Below are 22069 nucleotides of genomic sequence, written 5' to 3'. Positions count from 1 at the left end.
GTTTGTGTTGGTTTGTTTGTCTTGTTTTGTATTGTAATGTATATTGTCATGACTGTTATAAAGATTTGTTAAATGAACTGCAGCGGCAAATGAGGCATCTATTTCTTATCATATCTATGGTTAGTGCGGCGGAAAGAATGACTCGTCTCTCCTAATCCAGGGCGCTTTCCGTGGTGTTGAACGGATCGTTATACTGGCGCTTCATTTCTGCTACTCATCCGTCTCTCCCGCAAAATATGAACTCTTTTGGATCATATATCGTATAAACTAAATGTAAGCTAGCTATGTAAAGTGAACTTTATTTAGTGGATTGTTTCTGGGTCATGGCTTTCAGAGTAAAAGCGGCCATGTTGTTCCGGCACCCCAGAGCTCCTATTTTGAAGGACTTCCGGCACTGATTGTGTTAAAAGGGACAACCGGAAGTTTATGGAATGCATTGGAGTCTATGGGCTGTTTTTTGCCCCCTCAATGTCTTACTCTATGGCTCTGGATTTGTCCAGCTGGCACATCCGTCTTTACCAGTGGTGGAAAGTAACCAAGTAAACTTACTTAAGTACTGTACTTAAGTAAAATGTTGAGGTATTTGTACTTTGCTTGAGTAATTCCAATTTCCAATATGTTTACTTCTACTCCACTACATCTCAGAGTATAACTCTAGTTATACTAGTTACTTAGATTTTGAATATTATTATTACAAAACGTACATTAACCACTTTAGCCCTATATACATTTTGGCCGTTTGAAAATAGCCGATCTACAAGCTCACAATGTGTCGCAATGTGATGCAATTGTGAGCTTGTTGCTCTGCTATTCTCAAAATATTTGTATAGATTATACATAACTTGAAATGGGACATTCTGCAGAGTGAGTACTTTCTACTTTTGGTACTTTCAAGTACATTGTGATGCCAACACTTTTGCACTTTTACTCAAGTACATTTTGAAATCCAGACCTTTACTGGCAACAAAGTATTTCTATATCGCAGACAGTATTCATACTTTATTTTGACTTAAAGGTATATTCAGTGATTTTACTTAATTCAAATATCACTTATTTTTTCTTTTTTTCTGGATAATCCTCCCTACTATAGAGTGTGCTGACCATATAAGGAGTTCCTCCCTGTCCCCAGTGAGCCCCTGGGGTCAAAAAACCCTAGTTTCAGTTTTGGTGGCGGGTGGCAAAGCCTTCATCCAATCAGGATGAGAGGGGCCTTCCTCCAATCATGATCGACTGGGGGCGGGCCTTGGTGCACATGTTGTTGGCCTGTTGCACTTCCCCCCACTGTAGAGCGTGCATGTGCACATTTTGTTGCCTGGGCGGACTGGGTGGTTTTCCAAATCACCCAAATCACTGAATGCTCCTTTAAGTACTTTTCCCCACCACTGGTCCTGGTCCTTACCGGGGGCTGAGGTCCTGGGGCGCGGCGCAGCTGAAGCTCACGGCGGGTATCTGCAGAGTGGTCGGCCGGGTGGCCTGCAGTGCTGGGGGCTGGGGGTTATGGTGGTGCTCGTGGAAGGGCAGGCGGAAGGGCCGCGACGGCAGGAGAGGCGAGCGCAGCGGAGAGCGCAGGGGCGAGCTGAGGCCGCGCCCCAGCCGGCTGAGCGTGTGCAGGGGGAGCCTGGGGAGCGGGGAGCACTCGCCCTCCGAGCCCGAGCCGCCCGAGCACTCGTCGTCCTCCCGGATGATGGGAAGCTTCTTCACGATGCCACCGTTGATCTCCGAGTCCGCCTGAGAAAAGGGAGGGGTGGTTAACGGAGAGAGGAAGAGAGAGAACATGAGGGAATTAGGATGAGAGAGCAGACAAAGGGGAAACACACTAAGGCAGTGGTTTTCAACCTTTTTCATGTACATTATTGTCTCCACCAGGCCGAAGGCATGGGGAGAGAGTATGTTTTGCACTCCGTCCGTCCGTCCGTCCGTGTGTCCGTCCGTCCGTCCGTCCGTCCGTCCGTCCGTCCGTCCGTGTGTCCGTCCGTGTGTCCGTCCGTGTGTCCGTCTGTGAACAGCTAATCTCTGGCACCGTTGGCTTGATCGCAGCCATACTCTGCACACACACTCCCTGAATGCCAGAGCTGAACCTCTGCCCCAAAGTTTTCACATTGGCCTGTTATAGCGCCACCAGGAGGCCGCTTTGTGCAAAACAAATGTTTTGACAGTACACCTACAGATTTTGTCCAAACATTACGCGAATTGGTACACAGTCTCTCTAGAGCCATTCAACGAAACGGGTCTTTCAGATTTTTCACACTCCATCCTGATTGGCTAAGATTGGCTTCCAAAGTTCGCAGGAGTGCTCCGTTTCAAACCAAATGCTGCAAATCATGAACACATGGTGTGATTTCCGTGAAATTTTGCACGCACTTTCCCACTAGGTCGAGGAAGAAATGCCACTTGAATATTTTCAACTCAGCCTCATGGTGGCGCTATAACTGGCCGTTTTTGTGTTTTTACCTATAACTGCACCGATCTGTGTAAAACCATATATGCACACTCCCTAGAGGCCAAGGAAAAATATTTGCCTGGAATTTTTCACATCTGCTCTTTATAGCGCCACCAGGAGGCCGACATATGTAAAACACATTTTCTAATATTACTCCTTCAGATTTTATCCAAATTTCACGCAAATCGGTACACATGCTCTCCATAGTCATGTGATCATGTGATTTGTTTGATTTCTCATAATTATCCATCCTGATTGGCTACGATTGGCTTCTAAAGTTTTCAGGAGTAGCCCGTTTTGTACCTGTTTTGTACAAATTGCCACAACTCCGCAACGCAGCGTCCGATTGCGGTGAAACTGTGCATGCCTATTCCCACTACTAGGCTGAGGAAGAAATGCCACTTGACAGTTTTCAAATCAGCCTCATGGTGGCGCTACAACAGGCCAAGTCGCGACACACACACACACACACACACACACACACACACACACACACACACACACACACACACACACACACACACACACACACACACACACACACACACACACACACACACACACACACACACACACACACACACACACACACACACACACACACACACACACACATTACTCCTAAACATTTTGCCAAACATCACACACAATCCTATCCTCCTGGTGGAGACCTGTGCCCAGAAGGGCACTTTTTCTAGTTTATTCTGCATTTGAGCCACGGACCACCATTTGATGACATTTAGCCTCTCAGACCCAAAACTAAAGACTATTTTGATGTCATTGGATAAGATTTTGTCCACAATTCCATGCTGTATTGATGTGGTACCATAGGAGAGATAACAGGCAAACATTTATCAAAATAATTATTCGACACTTCAATTGTGTAGACTTCTTGTAAATGAAGTAATGCAGATTTGTAACACTGATTTAACTCTTGAGAGCGTAAAATGAAAACCAAATGGACTCGTACACTCTCAAGAGTTAAAGATCTATAAGGGTCCATTTGGTTACCAACTCTGGTTGAAAACCACTGCCCTAAAGTCAATAATAAAGTGTTGCAACGCAATCCGTATGCTACTGCATACGGATTGCAGTAGCAGTGACTGAAACATTAGAGACATTGCATTCAGTTTAGCAAAACAATTGTAAAAAAACACTAAATTACTCTTCATGTGACCACCGCACCGTGACCGGTGCGTTGCCCGTTCAAAAATCAAATAAATAACAGTAGTGGGTCGCACACACCAAGACTTCAGTTCAAAACATTTATTTCATTTTTGAACAGGGACAAACGTTTCGGCTTCCAGCCTTCATCGGTGAAAAAAACACTGCCAACCCGACATGTGTGTCCAATGTCCATACGAGAGACATGAACACTGGAAGAAATTGTTCCTTCTTTTCCTCACTATGCTTTATTTAGTAGTAGAATCATGTCTTGTAGAATGAGTCTTGTACTGTAGTGTACGCTCTAAAAAAAGATGTTCTTTTGCCATGCCACAGAATGGACATGATTAAAACAAGATAAATACATAATGATAGAGAATTACATCTCTTCAAAACAACAAACTGAGCTCTCACTTCCAACCCAAACCGTGCACACACACACACGTGCGTGCGTGCGTGCGCGCGCGCGCGCACGCGCACACACACACACACACACACACACACGCGCGTGCGTGCGCACACACACACACACACACACACACACACACACACACACACACACACACACACACACACACACACACACACACACACACACACACACACACACACACACACACACACACACACACACACACACACACACACACACACACACACAGAGAGTGGGGACTGGGAGAAAGAGAGATGGATACAGATAGTCAGGCGGAGGACGGAGTGAACAGCAGAAGCGTGAAATAGGACATCTGATTATAGTAAGAAAAACATGATGTAATATATGTCCCTATCTTGTCCAGCAGATGGCACCACGGAGCCACTCTTGACAGTGCTGCTGTGAGCCTACCATTCACAACAGCAGCATTATTTTTGCTGATACAGAAGAAGCCCATTCATTTCACAATGGCGCTTCCATTCAAAAAAAATAATGCAACAACAACAAGACGCATCACGGTCACACCTCCAGTTCTTCCAAAAGCTCATAATAATAATAATAAAATAAAGAAAAATCATCCAATTCCATTCTTTCATTACTTTCCATTCCCCCTCCCTCTCTGCTGTTACCACATCTACCCCTCCGGTTGTTTTCCTCTCCTCCCCTCACTCCATCCATCCATCCCAGTTAGTTCACATGGCAGGGGGTATTTTTAGATCACAGGGGTCTAATTTTAGACGTGGCCTCCCTCGGGGAAGTGCAGCGAAAAAGAAGGAACTATAATGACTTTCACTGTATGTGTGTGTACTGTACAGTGTGTGTGTGTGTGTGTGTGTGTGTGTGTGTGTGTGTGTGTGTGTGTGTGTGCGCGTGTGTGTCAGAGGCGAGCAAATCCTTGAAGCATGTGTGTCACACGTGCCATCCTCAACGTTGTGCAGCATGCCGAGGAATGGGCAGTGAACGACAGACTGAACATTGCGCAGCGTGTGTGTGCTGGAATGCATGAGTACGCTGGAGGTGTTGTGTATGCAAGACACGTGCATGCCTGGCTCTGTGCAAGAGAGATGTTGTTGCATAGGTGCGTAAATGTGTACAGTATATACGGTACATTCATGTGTGTAACCCGCGGAGGAGTGAGCGATGGCTGTTGTCGCCCATACTATGTCGAAATGCAGAAACAGGCACATCGCCTGTGTGTGTGTGTGTGTGTGTGTGTGTGTGTGCGCGTGCGAGTGTGCGTGTGTGCGCGTGTGTGTGTGCGCGTGTCTGTGGACAAGTGTATGTAAATATTCCTCAGGAGCTGCCTTGGGAGACCACAACTTTCTCCACTTCTCCTCCTCCCCCCCCACCCATGCACCCGTTTCATCCCCATATGCTATTTTCATCCCGTCTCCATCTCTCCATCTGTTCGCTTTTCTATATTTATCGGGCGAGGCTCCATTTTGAGTGCGAGAGAGAGAGAGAGAGACCCCCGCAAGGTAAGACAGAGGCAGGGACACCCCCCCCCCCCCCCCCCCCCCCCACCTCCTCCTCCATTCCAGAAGCACTATTTATAGTTACACAGCACGCTTGCATGCAGGAGCTCTGGGCGAATACATGGACTGCTGCTGCTACATGTAAATGGGGATATGCGGGCGCGTGCGAGCCTGCGTGCGTGCGTGCGTGCGTGCGTGCGTGCGTGAACATTGTGTATATATATGGATCTGTGTGTGCACGTGAGCGCATGGCTGCGCAGAAGGTTGATTTTCTGTCTGTTTGGTCACAGTGACACCTTTGCCGCAACATGAGCATTAGTTCTCATGAAGCCTTTGTAGTATGTTGCATGACATGAGTGAATTACACATCCCATGTCGTTGCTGTCGGGAGGAAACCTCATAACTCCATTTTTGAGGTTTTTCCATAAATCAGTGCTATTGAGCACTCTTTACGTCTGTGTGTTGTTTCGAAAATATTGAACCAATAGAAAGTGGTAAAACAAACGCATTGGACAAAACCTCTTAACTCCATTGGACGCTCAATCTGTCTGCTAAAACGGCTGCATCCACCACATCTCTCCTTCTCAGGCAAGTAATTGACAATATATAAAGTCATAACACCAACTTTGATGAGGCAGTATTGCATCGTTTAATAAAAATATAAGGTTTTCTTCATTTCCTTAAAAATGTATATACATTTTTTCATTTCCTGAAAAATTGACATTTTGGAGTTAGGTGGTTTCTTCCCGACAGCACAACCAGCCACAGTTCTACTGTGTGTTCAACATTTTGTTCAACATTTTGTCCTGAAATGTGAGCCTATGCAAGGGACACAGTCTGTGTGTCCCTTGCATAGGCTGTCCCTTGCATAGGCTCACATTTCAGGACAAAATGTTGAACATTAATTCAGTTAATTGGGGTCGTTGGGATCAAATTGGGAACAAATTAGATTTGACGGAAGTTGGGTTTAGATTAGGGAGATGTCTTTAATTTCAGAGACTCTGTGTGCGTGCGTGCAAAAGATACAAAAATAATTAAAAGTAAAAGCAGAAACTAAATGTTCATTCAAACTCAAAGCCTTTCTATAATAATGAGTTTTTAAAAGTCTTTTAAAAGTGGACACTGAAGTGGTCCGTCTAATTTCCAATGGGAGTTGGTTCCACAGCAGAGGAGCTCTAGCAGCGAAAGCCTTGTCACCTTCGGTCACCAGCGTTGTGTTGAGGGGGGTCAAGTAAAACTCAAGTAAAACTCTCTGCTGATGTAAGATTACGGGAAGGTATGTGAGGGGACAGGAGGTCAGATACTTCAGTTGCCTGCAGGGTTCCCTCAGGGCTAGTCTGCAGTGTATACTTGGTGGTCCCCTCTTTTTTCCCTATACTGTAGTGTACCAAAAAATAGCTGTTCTACAAGCTCACAACGTATCGCAATGTGAAGACGGGCTGTGGTCACGTAGAATACTTATATTTCCACAGAATGTGCACCTATTTTTGCCTGTATATATATATATATATGACATGCCCATGCAGAATAAGGACACTATAGGGTTCATGTGGTCAAGGGATGGAATAGAGTATGATAAGGTACAGTAGTGGTGTACTGGTGATGGTCAATAGAGATTATGAATGGGAAAAAAAGAGAATTAATGTGCATCCATGAATATCCACGGACATAAAAGTCCCCACAAGTATAGCAGAACGTGCGTGTGTGTGTGTGCATGCATGCGTGCGTGCACACGTGCGTGTGTTCAGTGGCTTCATCACTATGCTATGCATCACAGAACAGTGACTGGATATTCAGGGACCCCAGATGTTGTTGTTGTTGAAAAGTGTGCTTATTTTAGGCGTCGCGTTGTTGGAGTAACAACAACTGGTCCAGGTGCGGGAGTTCAGGGAACATGCCAGGTGAATTATAGAACTGGAAGCTGGCCTGTCAGTGATAACGAGGCATAGTTCAGCATGTTGCCGAATGGAGGAGACGTACGTTTCGTTCAGGCTGTTCCAGTAAGACCGAGTTCACCTGGATATTGTTGCTGTCGGGAAGAAACCACCTAACTCCAAAATGTAAATTTTTCAGGAAATGAAGAACAGCTTATATATTTTTTTAAACAGTGCAATACTGCCTCATCAAAGTTGATATTTTCAATTACTTGCATGAGAAGGAGAGAGGTGGTGGAGTTAGCCGTTTTAGCAGACAGTTTGAGGGTCTAATGGAGTTAAGAGGTTTTGTCCAATGCAGCTTTTTTGACTACTTTCCATTGGTTCAATATTTTCGACACAGACGTAAAGGGTGTTCAATAGCACTACATTTATGGGGAAAATAAATCAAAACCTCAAAAATGGAGTTATGAGGTTTCCTCGCCGACAGCAACGATATGCTAGCCGAGGTGCCAGTGGGTATGACACGCTAATAATAATAAAATGTGGTTAACCTATTCTGGATGTGTAAAAAAAAATGCCGATCTTCAAGCTTTGTATTGTGAGCTTGTAGACCTGCAGATTTGGTGTGGGGGGAGGGGGGGGGGGGGGAGATCAGTGCACGTGTCGTACAGATCCCCGACATATGTAGAGTTTAATTGTGGCACTCTTATCATCGTACATCATCCAATTAAACAAAAATGTTTCATGTATGAACCATACCTTAGTTACGTCACCAATAATACCAATAATAGTGGTCCCTTAAGGGTTTGCACCGACAGACATACCGACAGACATACCGACAGACATACCGACAGACATACCGACAGCCAATCTGCTCAGGCTGTGCTCAGGCATGAGCACAGCCTGAGCATACGTCATATGTGCTCAGGCACGTTATTAATGTTTGTGTTCAGCTAGCGCCCCTCAAAAACGACTCAACGTTTCATAAATGGTAAATGGTAAATGGTGCATTTATATAGCGCCTTTATCCAAGGCGCTTTACATAGATTGTGCATTACATTCACCCATTCACACACACATTCAAACACCGATTGCGGCGGAAGCCATGCAAGGTACCAACCAGCAAATCGGGAGCAATTTGGGGTTCAGTGTCTTGCCCAATGACACTTCGACATGTAGCCAGGAGGAGCCGGGATTCGAACCGCCGACCCATGGATCATTGGACGACCTGCTCTACCTCTTGAGCCACAGTCTCCCCTCATCAAATGAAATCAACCGACTTATGAAGAGCTGTTTCCTGAGGTGGTTTTGGTGTTATGTGTCGTCATCATCCTTTATTTGACCTAAAAAAAATCATTCACCCTAATTTAACAATGGTACAAAAGTGTAAAGAAGTAAACAAAAACCAAAAAGAACAAGACTAATGGAAGCTGCTTGGCTTTCTGTGACCTCTGGGAATACTGTCCCTGCACGTTCCAAATGCAGGCCATGTTCTACACTGCAGAACAGCCTCGGAAACCAGAAACCAACAAACAAATGTTTCTGCTTCACGGCACAGTGATCCTAATGTTGTCACGATTGCAGAGTCCCTCAGGGTTTATGATGAACAACAAACCCACTCTTGGGACGAGATATTGCAGACTTTTGTATGAAGTTGGTGGACAACATTAAATGTACTTAATATTGTTGGTGATAGATAAGGAGAAGCTGCCAAAAGCTCACACTGAAATGGCCAGGAAATGACAGAAAAATTGCATCATGGATGACTAGTTCTAAATGGGTTTATGTTTTACTTTTGTGACTCTGCCTGCTATGCTGGGATATAGCTTTGTGTTGTGCCAGTTGTCAACATCTAGAATTAACCCCATTGTGTCTAATGGTTAACTTGGAATGTTTTGTCTTATTTTTCTTACTTATTAACTAAGGATCCAGCACTCTGTGTTCCGGATTGTTTTAGTTTGTTGTTGTTTTTATCCCACAATTTTTTTCACCCATTTGTTTTCACCCAGTGTTGTCTAGTGTAATCCTGGGTGCTACACTCCCTCTGCCAACCTGGGGAGAGCAACAGACTACATCATTTTCCTTCAATGCATGAGGAGTCCAAGCCGCTTTTTTTCACCTGACAGGGGGGAGTTTCCCTGGCAGGACGTAGCATGTGGAAGGAACACATTATTCTATCCAGTTCCTTTCCCCTCCATCAGGCAGTTTGGAGACCAGGATTACTGCATGTTTTTTGTGAGGGTACCTACCCTATGGGGACATGGGTAGAACATGCAAACTCCACACAGAAAGGCCTTTTTGCCAACCCCACCTATAGGTATGGGCACTGATCACGCGGAGGAGACAACACGCCCCCAGCGGCCACAGTGTCCCCAGCGGGAATCGAACCACTCATTTGTATGTCCATGGCAAAAATGGAATTGACAAAAATGTGTCCACCACAAGCCAGTCAATGACCGCTGACTGTGCATAGTGTCGAGGGACCTTCAGATGATGGATCTGACCAGGGACAATCAGTGATAGCTATGATTGGTAGCCACTCATCATTATGCAGGATCCCCTGCCAAAGTGTTTACTCGAGTCGTTAGCATTGACATTTAAAACTGGTATATGTCTTGCTTTGCTTGCACAATTATTCCAAAGTTTTGCCACGTCCATTTTCTGTTTCGGTTAGCATTTTCAACACACTGATTGAGTGAGTTTGCATTTCGTCCCGAAAGTTAAAGGGATTGTGATTTTCTTAATTTCTTTTAGGTTTTCTGAACTCAATTGCACCCAAAAGACCTGAACTTGTAACATTCAGTAGATTTTCTGTGGTCTGGGGCTTTCTGGCTCAAACAAGTGCTCTGATTTTCCTACGGACTGTGATGTCACATCCAGCAAATCCCATATATGACAATGGGATTTGCCAGCAGATGTCACTGTTATCACTGTTTTGCCTGTTTTCATTGCAGCTCAAAAGGCTTCACAGACACCCAGAAAATCCACTGAATGTTCAAAGTTCAGGTTTTTTGGGTGTAATTGAGGTCATAAAACCTAAAATAAAAATGAAAAATAAAAATAAATTAAAATAAATGTCATGAAACCTTTAAGGACAACTGATCTCTCTAATCTTTGGCACCACGAGTCTCCCACAGGAGGAGGATAACATTTGTACCGGACAAGGGCTTTTCATACAGCATACCTTAGCAGCAGCAGCAGCACCACCAGTGTTGATTTTGACAGCAAATTTAGATTTTAGTTTTAGTCATGGTCTCTTGAATAGATTTTATTTCGTTTTAGTCACATTTTAGTCACCTGGAATGTTTGTGTTTTTGAGTCGACTAAATATAATACGATTTTAGTCGACTAAATCTACAGTTGATTTAGTCGACTAAAATGTATGTATGTAGAATGTATTTACACTTCTCAACACGTCGCACTGCGACGCGTTGTGAGCTTGTAGATCGGCTATTTTCAGCAGGCAACCAACTTAAACAAATTACATACTGGATAAAATGACATACTGGATCTCTTGTCCACTAGTCCCTTCCTAACATTTTAGTCTAGTTTTTATGTGTTGACGAAATTGTCAATACATTCAGTATTCATCGTTGTCTAAGTTTTCATTTAGTTTCCATTTAGTTTTCGTCAGTGAAAAATGGCAGTCGACGAACATTTTGTGTCATAGTCAACGAAATCGACACTGATGCAACGCCGTGCCTACCTCGGCATTGTGTCCCTCCCGCAGGTTGTAGGTGAGGTCATGCTGGATCTCGGTGATGAACTTCTGGGCATAGTCGGGGTAGAGGCCGAGGACCTCGCGGAGGCCCTTGAGACTGATGTACTGGAGGTCACAGTACGTCAGGGCCTTGACACAGGCGTTGGTCTTTATCACCTCCTCCTGGGTGAGACAGTCTGAGCCAATCAGGTCACCGCGGCCTGGAACGCAAGAGGGAAGAAAGCTCTTAGAGTGAAGATTAGTGCGTGACCCAGTAATCCTTCGGGTTTGAGTAAATGGTCACGCCACAACTCGCGACTTTCCCTACTTGCGGGCAGGGCCGGATTAACACCTCTGAGGGCCCCTGGGCACTGAAGCTCGAAGGGCCTCCCTTCATGCGCGCGCAACATTTTTGCTGTTTCGGAGCCGTTTTGGGGCAGTTTTATATATTTATTATATTGGCCTATTTCCGGTCGCCTACCCCCCCCCCCAGAGTGACAGCCAATCTAGCGCATTGTTGCTGCTTTACACACAATTGCACTTTTCAGCTGCCCTTCTCACCAACAATAAAACACTAATCTTTTTAGAAACCATTTATTTAATTCGGATTAGCAGGGACATTTTCTGTGGAGCTAATTTAAAAAAAAATATATATATATTATTATTATTTATTTTTAGGGGCCCCTGGTGCCCAAGGGCCCCTGGGCACGTGCCCAAAGTGCCCATATGCCCACTAAACCCCCCCCGGGGGGGGGAGGATTTAGTGTTCTGTCCATATCGCGTTGCAACCCGAACAGGGCTGAAGTCGGCTAAGCGAACTTCGCAACGTTCGACGCGGCAGCTCGCGCGCTCGGTGGCGTCTCTCGTGGCTCAAGTTCGCTTGAGACGGCGCCCCTCCGTCGCGGCCTAAAACTGTACTAATAGTAGGAGGGGGGGCGTGGCCATGTACTCAAACACAGAGTAAACCCGTGTGCACGTTCCCGCCGGGTGCAAGACGTGCTCGACGGCTCATGGACAACAACTTTAAAATGGGACATATTTAGGTTACTGGGATTTCTCGTGTAACAAAATAACAATAGTGTCACATAATACGCCGCAATAAGACAGAATTGGCTTTCTCAAATCGCACTGTCGAGAACATCGAGATATCACGGTAAATTTGGTGAATTCTTCTGTCTGTGAGTGAATTCTTCTGTCTGTGGGCGAGTTCTTCTGTCTGTGGGCGAGTTCTTCTGTCTGTGGGCGAGTTCTTCTGTCTAAAGGGGTGAAAGACTGCAGGGTTTTTGTTCTCTCTCTGCTAAGCCCATTACTGGCCAATTACTGACAACGCTGCTGCTTTTAGGCTGGCACACAAAGTACAAGAAAGTACTTTGTGCTGGCTGCAGTGTGCCTGTAGAAAGTACTTTGTACTGGATGCGGTGTGCCTGTAGAAAGTACTTTGTACTGGGTGCGGTGTGCCTGTAGAAAGTACTTTGTACTGGGTGCAGTGTGCCTGTAGAAAGTACTTTGTAGTGGGTGCAGTGTGCCTGTAGAAAGTACTTTGTACTGGGTGCAGTGTGCCCGTGTAGAAAGTACTTTGTACTTTCTACACAGAAAGTACAAAGTACTTTGTGTGCAAAGTACTTTGTGCGGTGTGCCTGTAGAAAGTACTTTGTAGTGGGTGCAGTGTGCCTGTAGAAAGTACTTTGTACTGGGTGCAGTGTGCCTGTAGAAAGTACTTTGTACTGGGTGCAGTGTGCCTGTAGAAAGTACTTTGTACTGGGTGCAGTGTGCCTGTAGAAAGTACTTTGTACTGGGTGCAGTGTGCCTGTAGAAAGTACTTTGTACTGGGTGCGGTGTGCCTGTAGAAAGTACTTTGTACTGGGTGCATGTGGTGTGCCTGTAGAAAGTACTTTGTACTGGGTGCAGTGTGCCTGTAGAAAGTACTTTGTACTGGGTGCGGTGTGCCTGTAGAAAGTACTTTGTACTGGGTGCGGTTGTCCTGTAGAAAGTACTTTGTACTGGGTGCAGTGTGCCTGGCTGGTACTTTGTACTGGGTGCGGTGTGCCTGTGTGCCTGGCTGGCACCAATGATAAAAGGCACACAATGTTGTTTGTATCACTTTGATTGCCTTATTTTCATTTTTACATTTGAGTGAGCCGTCCAGCAATCCATCAACACCAGTCTACCTGCTTGAATAGCACAGCGAGACACACACTCACTGAGACAATCTATTTCTGTAAGCAGGGCGGTGTGCTAAATGGAATGGTTACCGAGTGCATGTGTGGGGACTCGGGAGAGACCATTTGTCAAAAGCCAATATGCACGCACACGCACACGCACACACACACACACACACACACACACACACACACACACACACGGTTGTTTGATTTAACGTAACGTGGTTACATAAACAAATAAATAATTGGAAAATAAATAAAAACATTGGATGAATACGCACAATACTACTAGGATAACTTATAATTAGTCAGTTGTCTGCATGACGCCCAGAGCAGTGTTGGCAATAAGCAAATGCTTTTCCCTGGGTTTCTTTTTTTGTATTTAATTGAGAGTGTATTAATAATCAACACAGTGTAAATAATGCAGGGCCTGCTGTATAATTGAGTCTATATTTCCCGAGGATAAATGTGTAATTGGACTGGCCTGGCCTCCGTTTGCAACAATGTGTGCAGGAACATATCTCTGCTGTCTGGAGGGAACCTCATAACTCCAAAATGTTCAAAAATGAAAAATATACATTTTTAAAGGAAATTAATAAAACCTTATATTTTTTAAACGATGCAATACTGCCTCATCAAAGTTGGTGTTGTGACATTAGATATTGTCAATTACTTGCATGAGAGGTGGTGGAATTAGCTGTTTTAGCAATGCGTTTTTTACTACTTTCCATTGGTTCAAAATTTTGGAAACAACACACAGGCGTAAAGGGTGTTCAACAGCACTGATTTATGGAAACAAATCTAAAATGGAGTTATGAGGTTTCCTCCGGACAGCAACGATTAATGTGTAGTGTGTACATATGGGACTCTAAACATGCAAACATGCATGCATGTACTGTTTGTGCATGCCAGTGTTAATTTTGACAGCAAATTGTGATTTAGTTCAGTCATAGTTTCATTTAGTTTAATCCTATTGTAGTCATCTGAAAAGTTTCCGTTTGAGTCTAATGTACAGTTGATTGTCGACAAAAAAATATTTTGGCAGGCCTTGATGGCGTCGTAAGGGCTGATCTTACATTTGGTTGCATGCTGAAAACGCTTTAAAGGTGATATAGACATAAGACATAATTTTTTAATGTCATATTTAGCCATACGAGCGCAATATCCATAGCGTCCCTCCCAGCAGCAACAACAATCCCATAGCCTGAAGTGACCTGGCTCAGCCAATAGAATGAGGGGGGGAGGGGGGTGGAGCTAGATTTGCATTTGTTTGGAAACACGCACTCACTTCTGTGTACAAACACTGGAAACTTGTCTATATCACCTTTAAGGTTTTTTTTGTGTGGCTTTCGCCTTTATTTTTTTATTTTTTTCATGGAGGGACAGACAGTAGGCTGACAGGAAATGGGGAGAGAGATGGGGGGGGGAAGACATGCAGTAAAGGCCGTCGGGATCGGGAGTCGAACCCGCGGCACACTGCCAGACTGGATTACCAGCCAAGGTGCCTGGACCACTGAGCCATGGCCCAGGCACGTTTAAGTATTTTAAAGGCTTATACCACTGGTACCCATCATGGCATACTTTACATTGTCAACCACAACGCCCAGGCCAAACAGACGATTTCTACGAGGTTGTAGCTCTGCCATTTTCAGAGCGCAGAGAACAAAAATCTTTTGGTTCTACTGGATCTCTTCCTCCCTAACAGTTCAGTCTAGTTTTTATCTGTTGATGAAATTGTCTGTATATTTAGTCTTTTTATTTTATTTATTTAGTTTGGGTATATTTGAATGGACGTCACACAGGAAAAAACAGTTATGTTCATCGAAGAAGCGTCAAGGATACGAACACAAGAAAGTCTTTCGACTTATTATTTCCACTGCGAAAATTTCTGAGTGGTTTCTCTTCTGGGGTTTCTCTTCTCATCTTTCGTTGCTTTGTTTCTCACACTGCACTGCATTTACAGTAGGTACTACAGTAGGTAGTCTGTCATGTTATATACAATACAAGATACAGTACATGCTGACAGGCATATAGGGACCTGTAGTAATACGCGCACGCACGCACACACGCAACACACACACAGCGCTTTGGAGTTGCCATATTGGATTTGAGGCTACTTTGGGGAGACAGTGATGAGGCAGATGGAGAGAAGGGAGCTGCAGAGAGAGAATCAACATACAGTATATATGTTGCTGCGGCTACTGTACCACGCTGTCTCTAACATCAGTGGTGGACAGTAAGTACATTGTACTTTTTGAGGGTGAGTATGATCAATAAAACACAAAAAAATACTACAAATATTCACCCAAGGCAGAATTAACTATACTTTTTCAACGAACATTTTCGAAATGTTACAAAAATAGCAAAAATAGCAGCTCTACAAGCTCACAACGAGCATCATAGATGCATGTACACAGTCCTTCCTTACCTAGTTAACTTTGTTTTCAAATATGATGGCAATTTTCACTCCGATGGCGGTTATTTTGCAGAACATTATGTTCGCTGTACGGGCACAGCTCTTATCCCCGAATTCAATTTCCCGATGTTCCAGCAGAATGCCCTGCCGTCCCAGCCTAATGACGAACACCCCACCCAGAACAAAGCCCTCCCCAAACACAATTTCACATGAAGCCATTATCGAAAGCCCTCTTTTCGCCAATTTTGCGTGAAGTCGGATGGAATATAAAATAGGGCATTCTCTTACGGAAAAAAAAAAGAAAAGTTATGAAATATTAAAAAATACATTGTTTCTGCCTGGCAGCGATGATATCAAGCTGCTATGATCCACTCCTTTTACAACAGATCTTCTAGTTTGCCTACAACGCTGTCTCATAATCAACCGACTACACACCATGCCATGATGGGCCCAGGGACGTATTGTATTGGCATCAAAAGTGCATTTTGGGCCTGGGCCGTGGCTCAGCGGTCCAGGGTCTGGCAGTGTGCCGCCGGTTCGACTCCCGATCCCGACGGCCTTTACTGCATGTCACTCCCCCATCTCTCTCCCCAGCCTACTGTCGTCTGTCCCTCTATACAAAATATAAAATAAAAAAGGCGAAAGACGCAAAAAAAAACAATGATAAAAAAAAAGTGCATTTTGAATTCCGGACTTTTACTAGTACTTCTATAGTGCAGTATTGGTACTTTTACTTAAGTAAAAAAAAATCACACCTGTGTGAAGTGAGGGGCGCTCTTATCATCATACGTCACCATACATCATCTCATTCTCAACCAAGGGCACATCTCCCACCCAGTCACGCCGGCCACGCCGTCACCATTTCCATCCTCACTATTGTGTTCAATGTTTGTGTTTAAACAGACCCTCAAAAATGTGAGCACTTTATCCACCACAGCCGTCTATCTATACAGCCCAGTGAGACGAGCTCTCTCCGTGGCCGTCCCACACTCTTATTAGCTGCTCCGTCTTTGATACTGTGCTGGATGATGTATTGACTGCAGCCGTGACAGCCACTCTATTTTACAACACGGTATAATAGCTCTGCCAGTACCTCAGCCCATCTGTCTACATCACTGTCTGATGATCTGCACTGTCTGGGGGTTTACTGTCTAATCTCTGTCAGCCTCTCTGTTGTAAAGTACAGTCTCGATGATGCATTGCTTTAGATCGCTTGGGTCCATTGCTTAGATGCTCGATCTCTGTACAATGTCTGATGGTTTATTAGCCCCAATCCATGTCTGCAGCTCGGTGTGCAAAGACTTGTCTTGGTGATCCATTGCTTTACGCCCGATTCATATTTTAGTTGCACACTATTATGTCACGCACCGGGAATAAATAGCCAATCTGCAAGCTCACGTCAATATAGAATGTAGCTCACAACGCATTAAATCTGCGACACGCTGTCAATTATCTCTCTCTACGTCGTCCTCAGACGAGGCCTCCATCGGAGTCATCCAGTCATCTCGGTTCTCCATACATCTGGCCAGCTCATTTGTGCTTTCTTTCTGCACCAGTATCTTTCTTTAGTACGTCCACGTAGGACGTCCTCTCGATCGATGCCTGACGCCCGTGTGTTGGTTCCCACAGTACAAGCTTTTTGGCCGGGAGTTCTTGGTGTCGGTGACAGTGGCCAGCTAGTTTCATCCTCCTTACTGCTATCTTCTCTGATACACTTGGTAATAGGGGTGGGACGATATGGGTACCTCACGATACGATATATATCGCAATATTAGGCCCTCGATAACGATAATATCACGATATTCGATATATTGCGATATTTCCGATATATCGATATATTGTATGCAATTTCATCAACGATATATCACGATATCTGCAGCTACAAAATACGTGGAACTGAAAAAACGCTATTTACGTGCTCGGACACAGGGAGGGACACACACATAGCTGTCTATAGTGGTTGCACCACTCAAAAACTAAATTAATACTCAATAAACTCCACCTTTGCCTCATACCCTCATCATAATATCTCACAAACACCACCAACTGACCATTATCACTGGTGTCAGTGGACTTGTCCACTGCTGGGGAAATGCATTCTGCAATTTGTATTCCCACAAAGCTGTTTGGACAAATCACCATCCAGTAATTCAGTACTTCTGGTTGCTGTGGAATCTGAGAGTGGGATTTGCTTTATTTTAGCTATAATTTCCTCGTTTTCTAAACATGTTGTTCATCACTTCATTATGAACAACATTAAAAAAAAAAAAAAAAAAAGTAAAAAGAAAAAAAAAAAGGGGGGGGGGGTTTAATATCGATATTTTAATAATCAATAGATTATTTATCGTGGGAGGACGTATCGATATATATCGCCATATCGATATTTCAGCACACCCCTACTTGGTAATGCCTTGGTACAGACGCTTGTTGGTGATGTGCTCGTCCTGGTTGATGTTCAGTACCACACGTAACATTCTACTTGGTCAAAGATGTTTTCGAAACTGCTTTCAATGCAAGATTCTGAAGCACACAGGTTCTGAGTTGTGGAAGCGCTTAACAAACATTCTTGCACGCTTATCACAACTTGAATACAGAATTAACAGAAGGAGATGCAAATAGACATGCCTACTGTATGTAGTTTGGCATACGATAAATAAGGGGATGTAAGGAAATAAGGGATGCCAGAGATAATGTGGTTTAACTAGAAAAGTGTGCCCCTCGAACGCAGATCTCCGCTAGGCCAGGTTGTTATCCCAGGGCCGTGTCAGTCGTAGGGTGCAGCCGTCAGAACATGGCATTGCACTCTATAACATCTGATTCCAATGTCGGTATGATTGTTAGATATTGATTCACGATATATAGGCCTACATGTACGGCCTACATTCGCCCGCGTCCTTCTCTGCAAAGTTTGCCGTGACTTCTTGCTGACCGGTATGTTCAGTCTATCGGTAAACAATCTAAACATGGCCTCATGACGACATATAACCCGCCCCAACCCGACTCGCGAGTCGCCAATAAAGTTAAGATGTCTTGACTCGGCTCTGCCCGAGCAACACTATAATACGGCGATGCTCCGTCGTACAGCGGTGTTGCGCCACCGAAGTGGCTTCACAACGCTTGGGATGCAATGCGCCGTGAGCTTGTGGATCATCTGTTTTCGGCACACAACACCGTTCTACCACAAAGTAAATCTCGCAGAACGTGCACAATATACATTGCCTGCCAATTATTGTCAACAATACCATCACTGGTTGGTTTATTGTGTTTTCAGAACGTCGTTGTTTAATCAATCATCAGTCATTCATCAATCATCTCACGCTGATAGTATGCCCATGTGAAAGTGGAGCCTCCAGCAATGAGGTGTCCTCCGAATGGAAGAACTACGAAGAGAGCTACCTCTAATGTTAAAATAAACATCTTATTGTTAAAATAAAATATAGTATTTACTATTTACATAACTTTGTTGTTTACTGTAGCCTATTCCTGTGACTTAAGCAAAAACATAATTTTCAAAGTTTTCAACTGGGAAAGGAAACGTTTCAAGCATGCAAGTAGAAAGTAAAAAATACGTTAAAATAAACAGTAATGCAAAATGTACAATATAATTTGGGGGGCAAGTGGCCGTGAGCTGAGGGCAAGTAGAACATGACCTTTACTTGCCCGACGGGCAAGTGCCTCTGAGACCTTAGTGTCAACCCCTGGAACTTACTGGAGCTTAAGCGCCAGGGGGGCCCCGCAGCTTGCAAGGGCCCTCTGCGAGACTATTTCAAAGTATTCATAGGTCACAGATTTGTAACGCAACACAGGAACCCCCGCTAGTGTTTTTGGTTATCCAACAGTTTCGTAACCACTCGGTGGGAGGAAAAATAGCAGATCCAGGGACGGGGAGCAGCCTTCTAAGTCTATGGGGAGCAGCCTTCTAAGTCTATGGGGAGCAGCCTTCTAAGTCTATGGGGAGCAGCCTTCTGACTCTATGGGGAGCAGCCTTCTGACTCTATGGGGAGCAGCCTTCTGACTCTATGGGGAGCAGCCTTCTGACTCTATGGGGAGCAGCCTTCTAACTCTATGGGGAACAGCCTTCTGACTCTATGGGGAGCAGCCTTCTGGCTCTATGGGGAGCAGCCTTCTGACTCTATGGGGAGCAGCCTTCTGACTCTATGGGGAGCAGCCTTCTGACTCTATGGGGAGCAGCCTTCTGACTCTATGGGGAACAGCCTTCTGACTCTATGGGGAGCAGCCTTCTGACTCTATGGGGAGCAGCCTTCTGACTCTATGGGGAACAGCCTTCTGACTCTATGGGGAACAGCCTTCTGACTCTATGGGGAGCAGCGGCGATAGTGCTGGTGGTGCGCTCTCGTCGTTCTCGATTCTGTTACGCGCACGCAAATCACATGGGGCCTTTTGATTTGGTGTAGAGCCAGGGCCCTCGGAAGGGGTTGATTCGGCACTGGGCCACTTACCCAGGGGTCACCAACATGTCTGTACCCGGACAAAATGTGTCCGTGGCAAAGTCTTGGTAAAGTCTTGGTCATGTTTCACTAGCCTGGAACTCACCTATGCTTTTTATGGCATAGGCAGCTCCCGGCAGGATCCGCCGGGAGAAACTATGCGCAGCTGCGCGACATGAGACTAATTACTTAGAGCGACAGAGAGAGAGAGGAGTGTGTGTGTGTACATGTGTGCGTGTGTGCGTCAATTTAACAAAGGTGCAGACGATCAGAAATCAGCAGAGAGTGAGTGATGTTTGCGCTACTCTATGCCGAATTGAAGTGGACTCGGACCCAGACATTTTTTTTCTCCCTGGAAATAAAAACGTTTCCGAGGCTATGTTTCACAGACTACAATTGGTCCAAAATGCAGCAGCCCGCCTCCTAACAGGTGCAAGAAAGTTTGACCATATTACTCCCATCCTCGCCACCCTCCACTGGTTGCCTATCTCTTTTAGAATTAATTTAAAAATTCTACTTTTTACTTTCAAGGCTAGGTCCGGCCTTGCTCCGTCCTACCTTTCAGACCTACTTGACCCCTATGAGCCAGCCCGCAAGTTGAGATCCTCGGGAAAAGCCCTTCTCACCATAAAAACAGGCCACAAAAAGACTATTGGCGACCTTTGCAATCCGCGCACCCTCATTATGGAACGCCCTGCAACTGGAGATTAGGCTTGCTGACTCGGTTCCTTGTTTTGATGCTCCTGAAGACCCATTTCTACAAAGCTGCTTTTAATCCTTTATCGTTGTGATTTCTTTGTACTTTCTGATGTATTTTTTTTTCACCTTTTTATGTTTTTATGTTTTTCGGTATGCCATTATTCTGTGTTTTTACTGTTGCCTTTAGATGTATATGTTCTTGTTGTTCAGCACTTTGTGACCTTGTTCTTGAAATGTGCTATATAAATAAAGCTTTATTATTATTATTATTATGTCCGTGGCAACATTTTAGATTTTCTTTTTTAAACACCATTATAATGTTCTTATTTTGATCACAAGACCCAATTACCGAAAGCCAGGTCTCCAAGGTTTTCTTCAGTATGTGTGTGACACTGATTTACTATGACAACTACTAGTGGTTCCCAAAAGTTTTATTCGCAAGGACCCCCTTAACCCCCTTAACTTACGGGTCCATTTGGTTCCATTTGTACATTCTCAGAGTTAGCCCTTCAGGGCATGCTCTTTATGTGTTTCTGGTAATATTATTGTCAACTCATTTTAACCCATTTTGGACAGGAACCCCTTTTGGTGTTTTAAACATTATGTTATAATTTAGCTATTGAAAAATAGCAGATCTACAAGCTCATAGCGAGCTTGCAGGTCTGCTATTTTTGAAAAATCGTGAAAATAGGAGGATTTAGAAGATTATTTTTTTTATTTCGAGGTCAGGCCTAAATGGATTAAGTATGTCCGTGGCAAAAATTGAATTTTGACAAACAAAAATGTCCCCCACAAGGCCGCATGGCGATGATGACGACCCCTGCACTTACCCAGTATAGCCAGCACGGTGTTGTCCTTCAACACCTCCATGGACCCCGAGCAGACGAAGTAGATGGCTTGGAGCGCGTCGCCCTGGCGGATGAGGAACTCCCCCGGGGCACAGAAGGACGTCTTGATGATGAGGGACAGGGAGCGCAGGCAGCCCCGGCTGGCCGACTCGAACAGGGACAGCTGGAGGAGCTCGCTGTTGAGGTGCATGGCGATGTCGGCCCTCAGCTCGTCGGGGAAGTCCTTCAGCAGCTGTGTGTGGGAACACACGGAGGGAAACGCTCAATGGACTATATATGCACAACACATTTTGGAATAGAACTTGGGGCCCATTTTGGAATAGAACTTGGGGCCCCTTCCTTACTTCCTTCACAGGTGTTTACCGATGATGTTAATGAAGGCTCTGTTCCATTCTGGTCAAACAGAA

The 22069-nt window shown here is 44.7% G+C and overlaps 1 protein-coding gene across 1 annotated transcript in view; it reads right to left on the bottom strand.

Moving 5' to 3' along the window:
• LOC306917324 (voltage-gated delayed rectifier potassium channel KCNH8-like) overlaps positions 1–22069 on the bottom strand; it is a 92711-nt gene that overhangs the window by 4994 nt on the left and 65648 nt on the right. The window contains exons 11-13 of the mRNA XM_079495498.1: positions 21645–21894; positions 11096–11310; positions 1400–1728 (exon numbers count right to left, since the gene is read on the bottom strand). Of these exons, the coding sequence (XP_079351624.1) occupies positions 1400–1728; positions 11096–11310; positions 21645–21894 (794 nt within the window). The remainder of the gene's footprint in view (positions 1–1399; positions 1729–11095; positions 11311–21644; positions 21895–22069) is intronic.

Source organism: Electrona antarctica (assembly GCF_951216825.1).
Source record: "Electrona antarctica genome assembly, chromosome: 24".
Taxonomy (NCBI): Eukaryota; Metazoa; Chordata; class Actinopteri; order Myctophiformes; family Myctophidae; genus Electrona; species Electrona antarctica.
The sequence above is the reverse complement of the archived record's forward strand: the minus strand, read 5'-3'. Positions and strand labels throughout refer to the sequence as shown.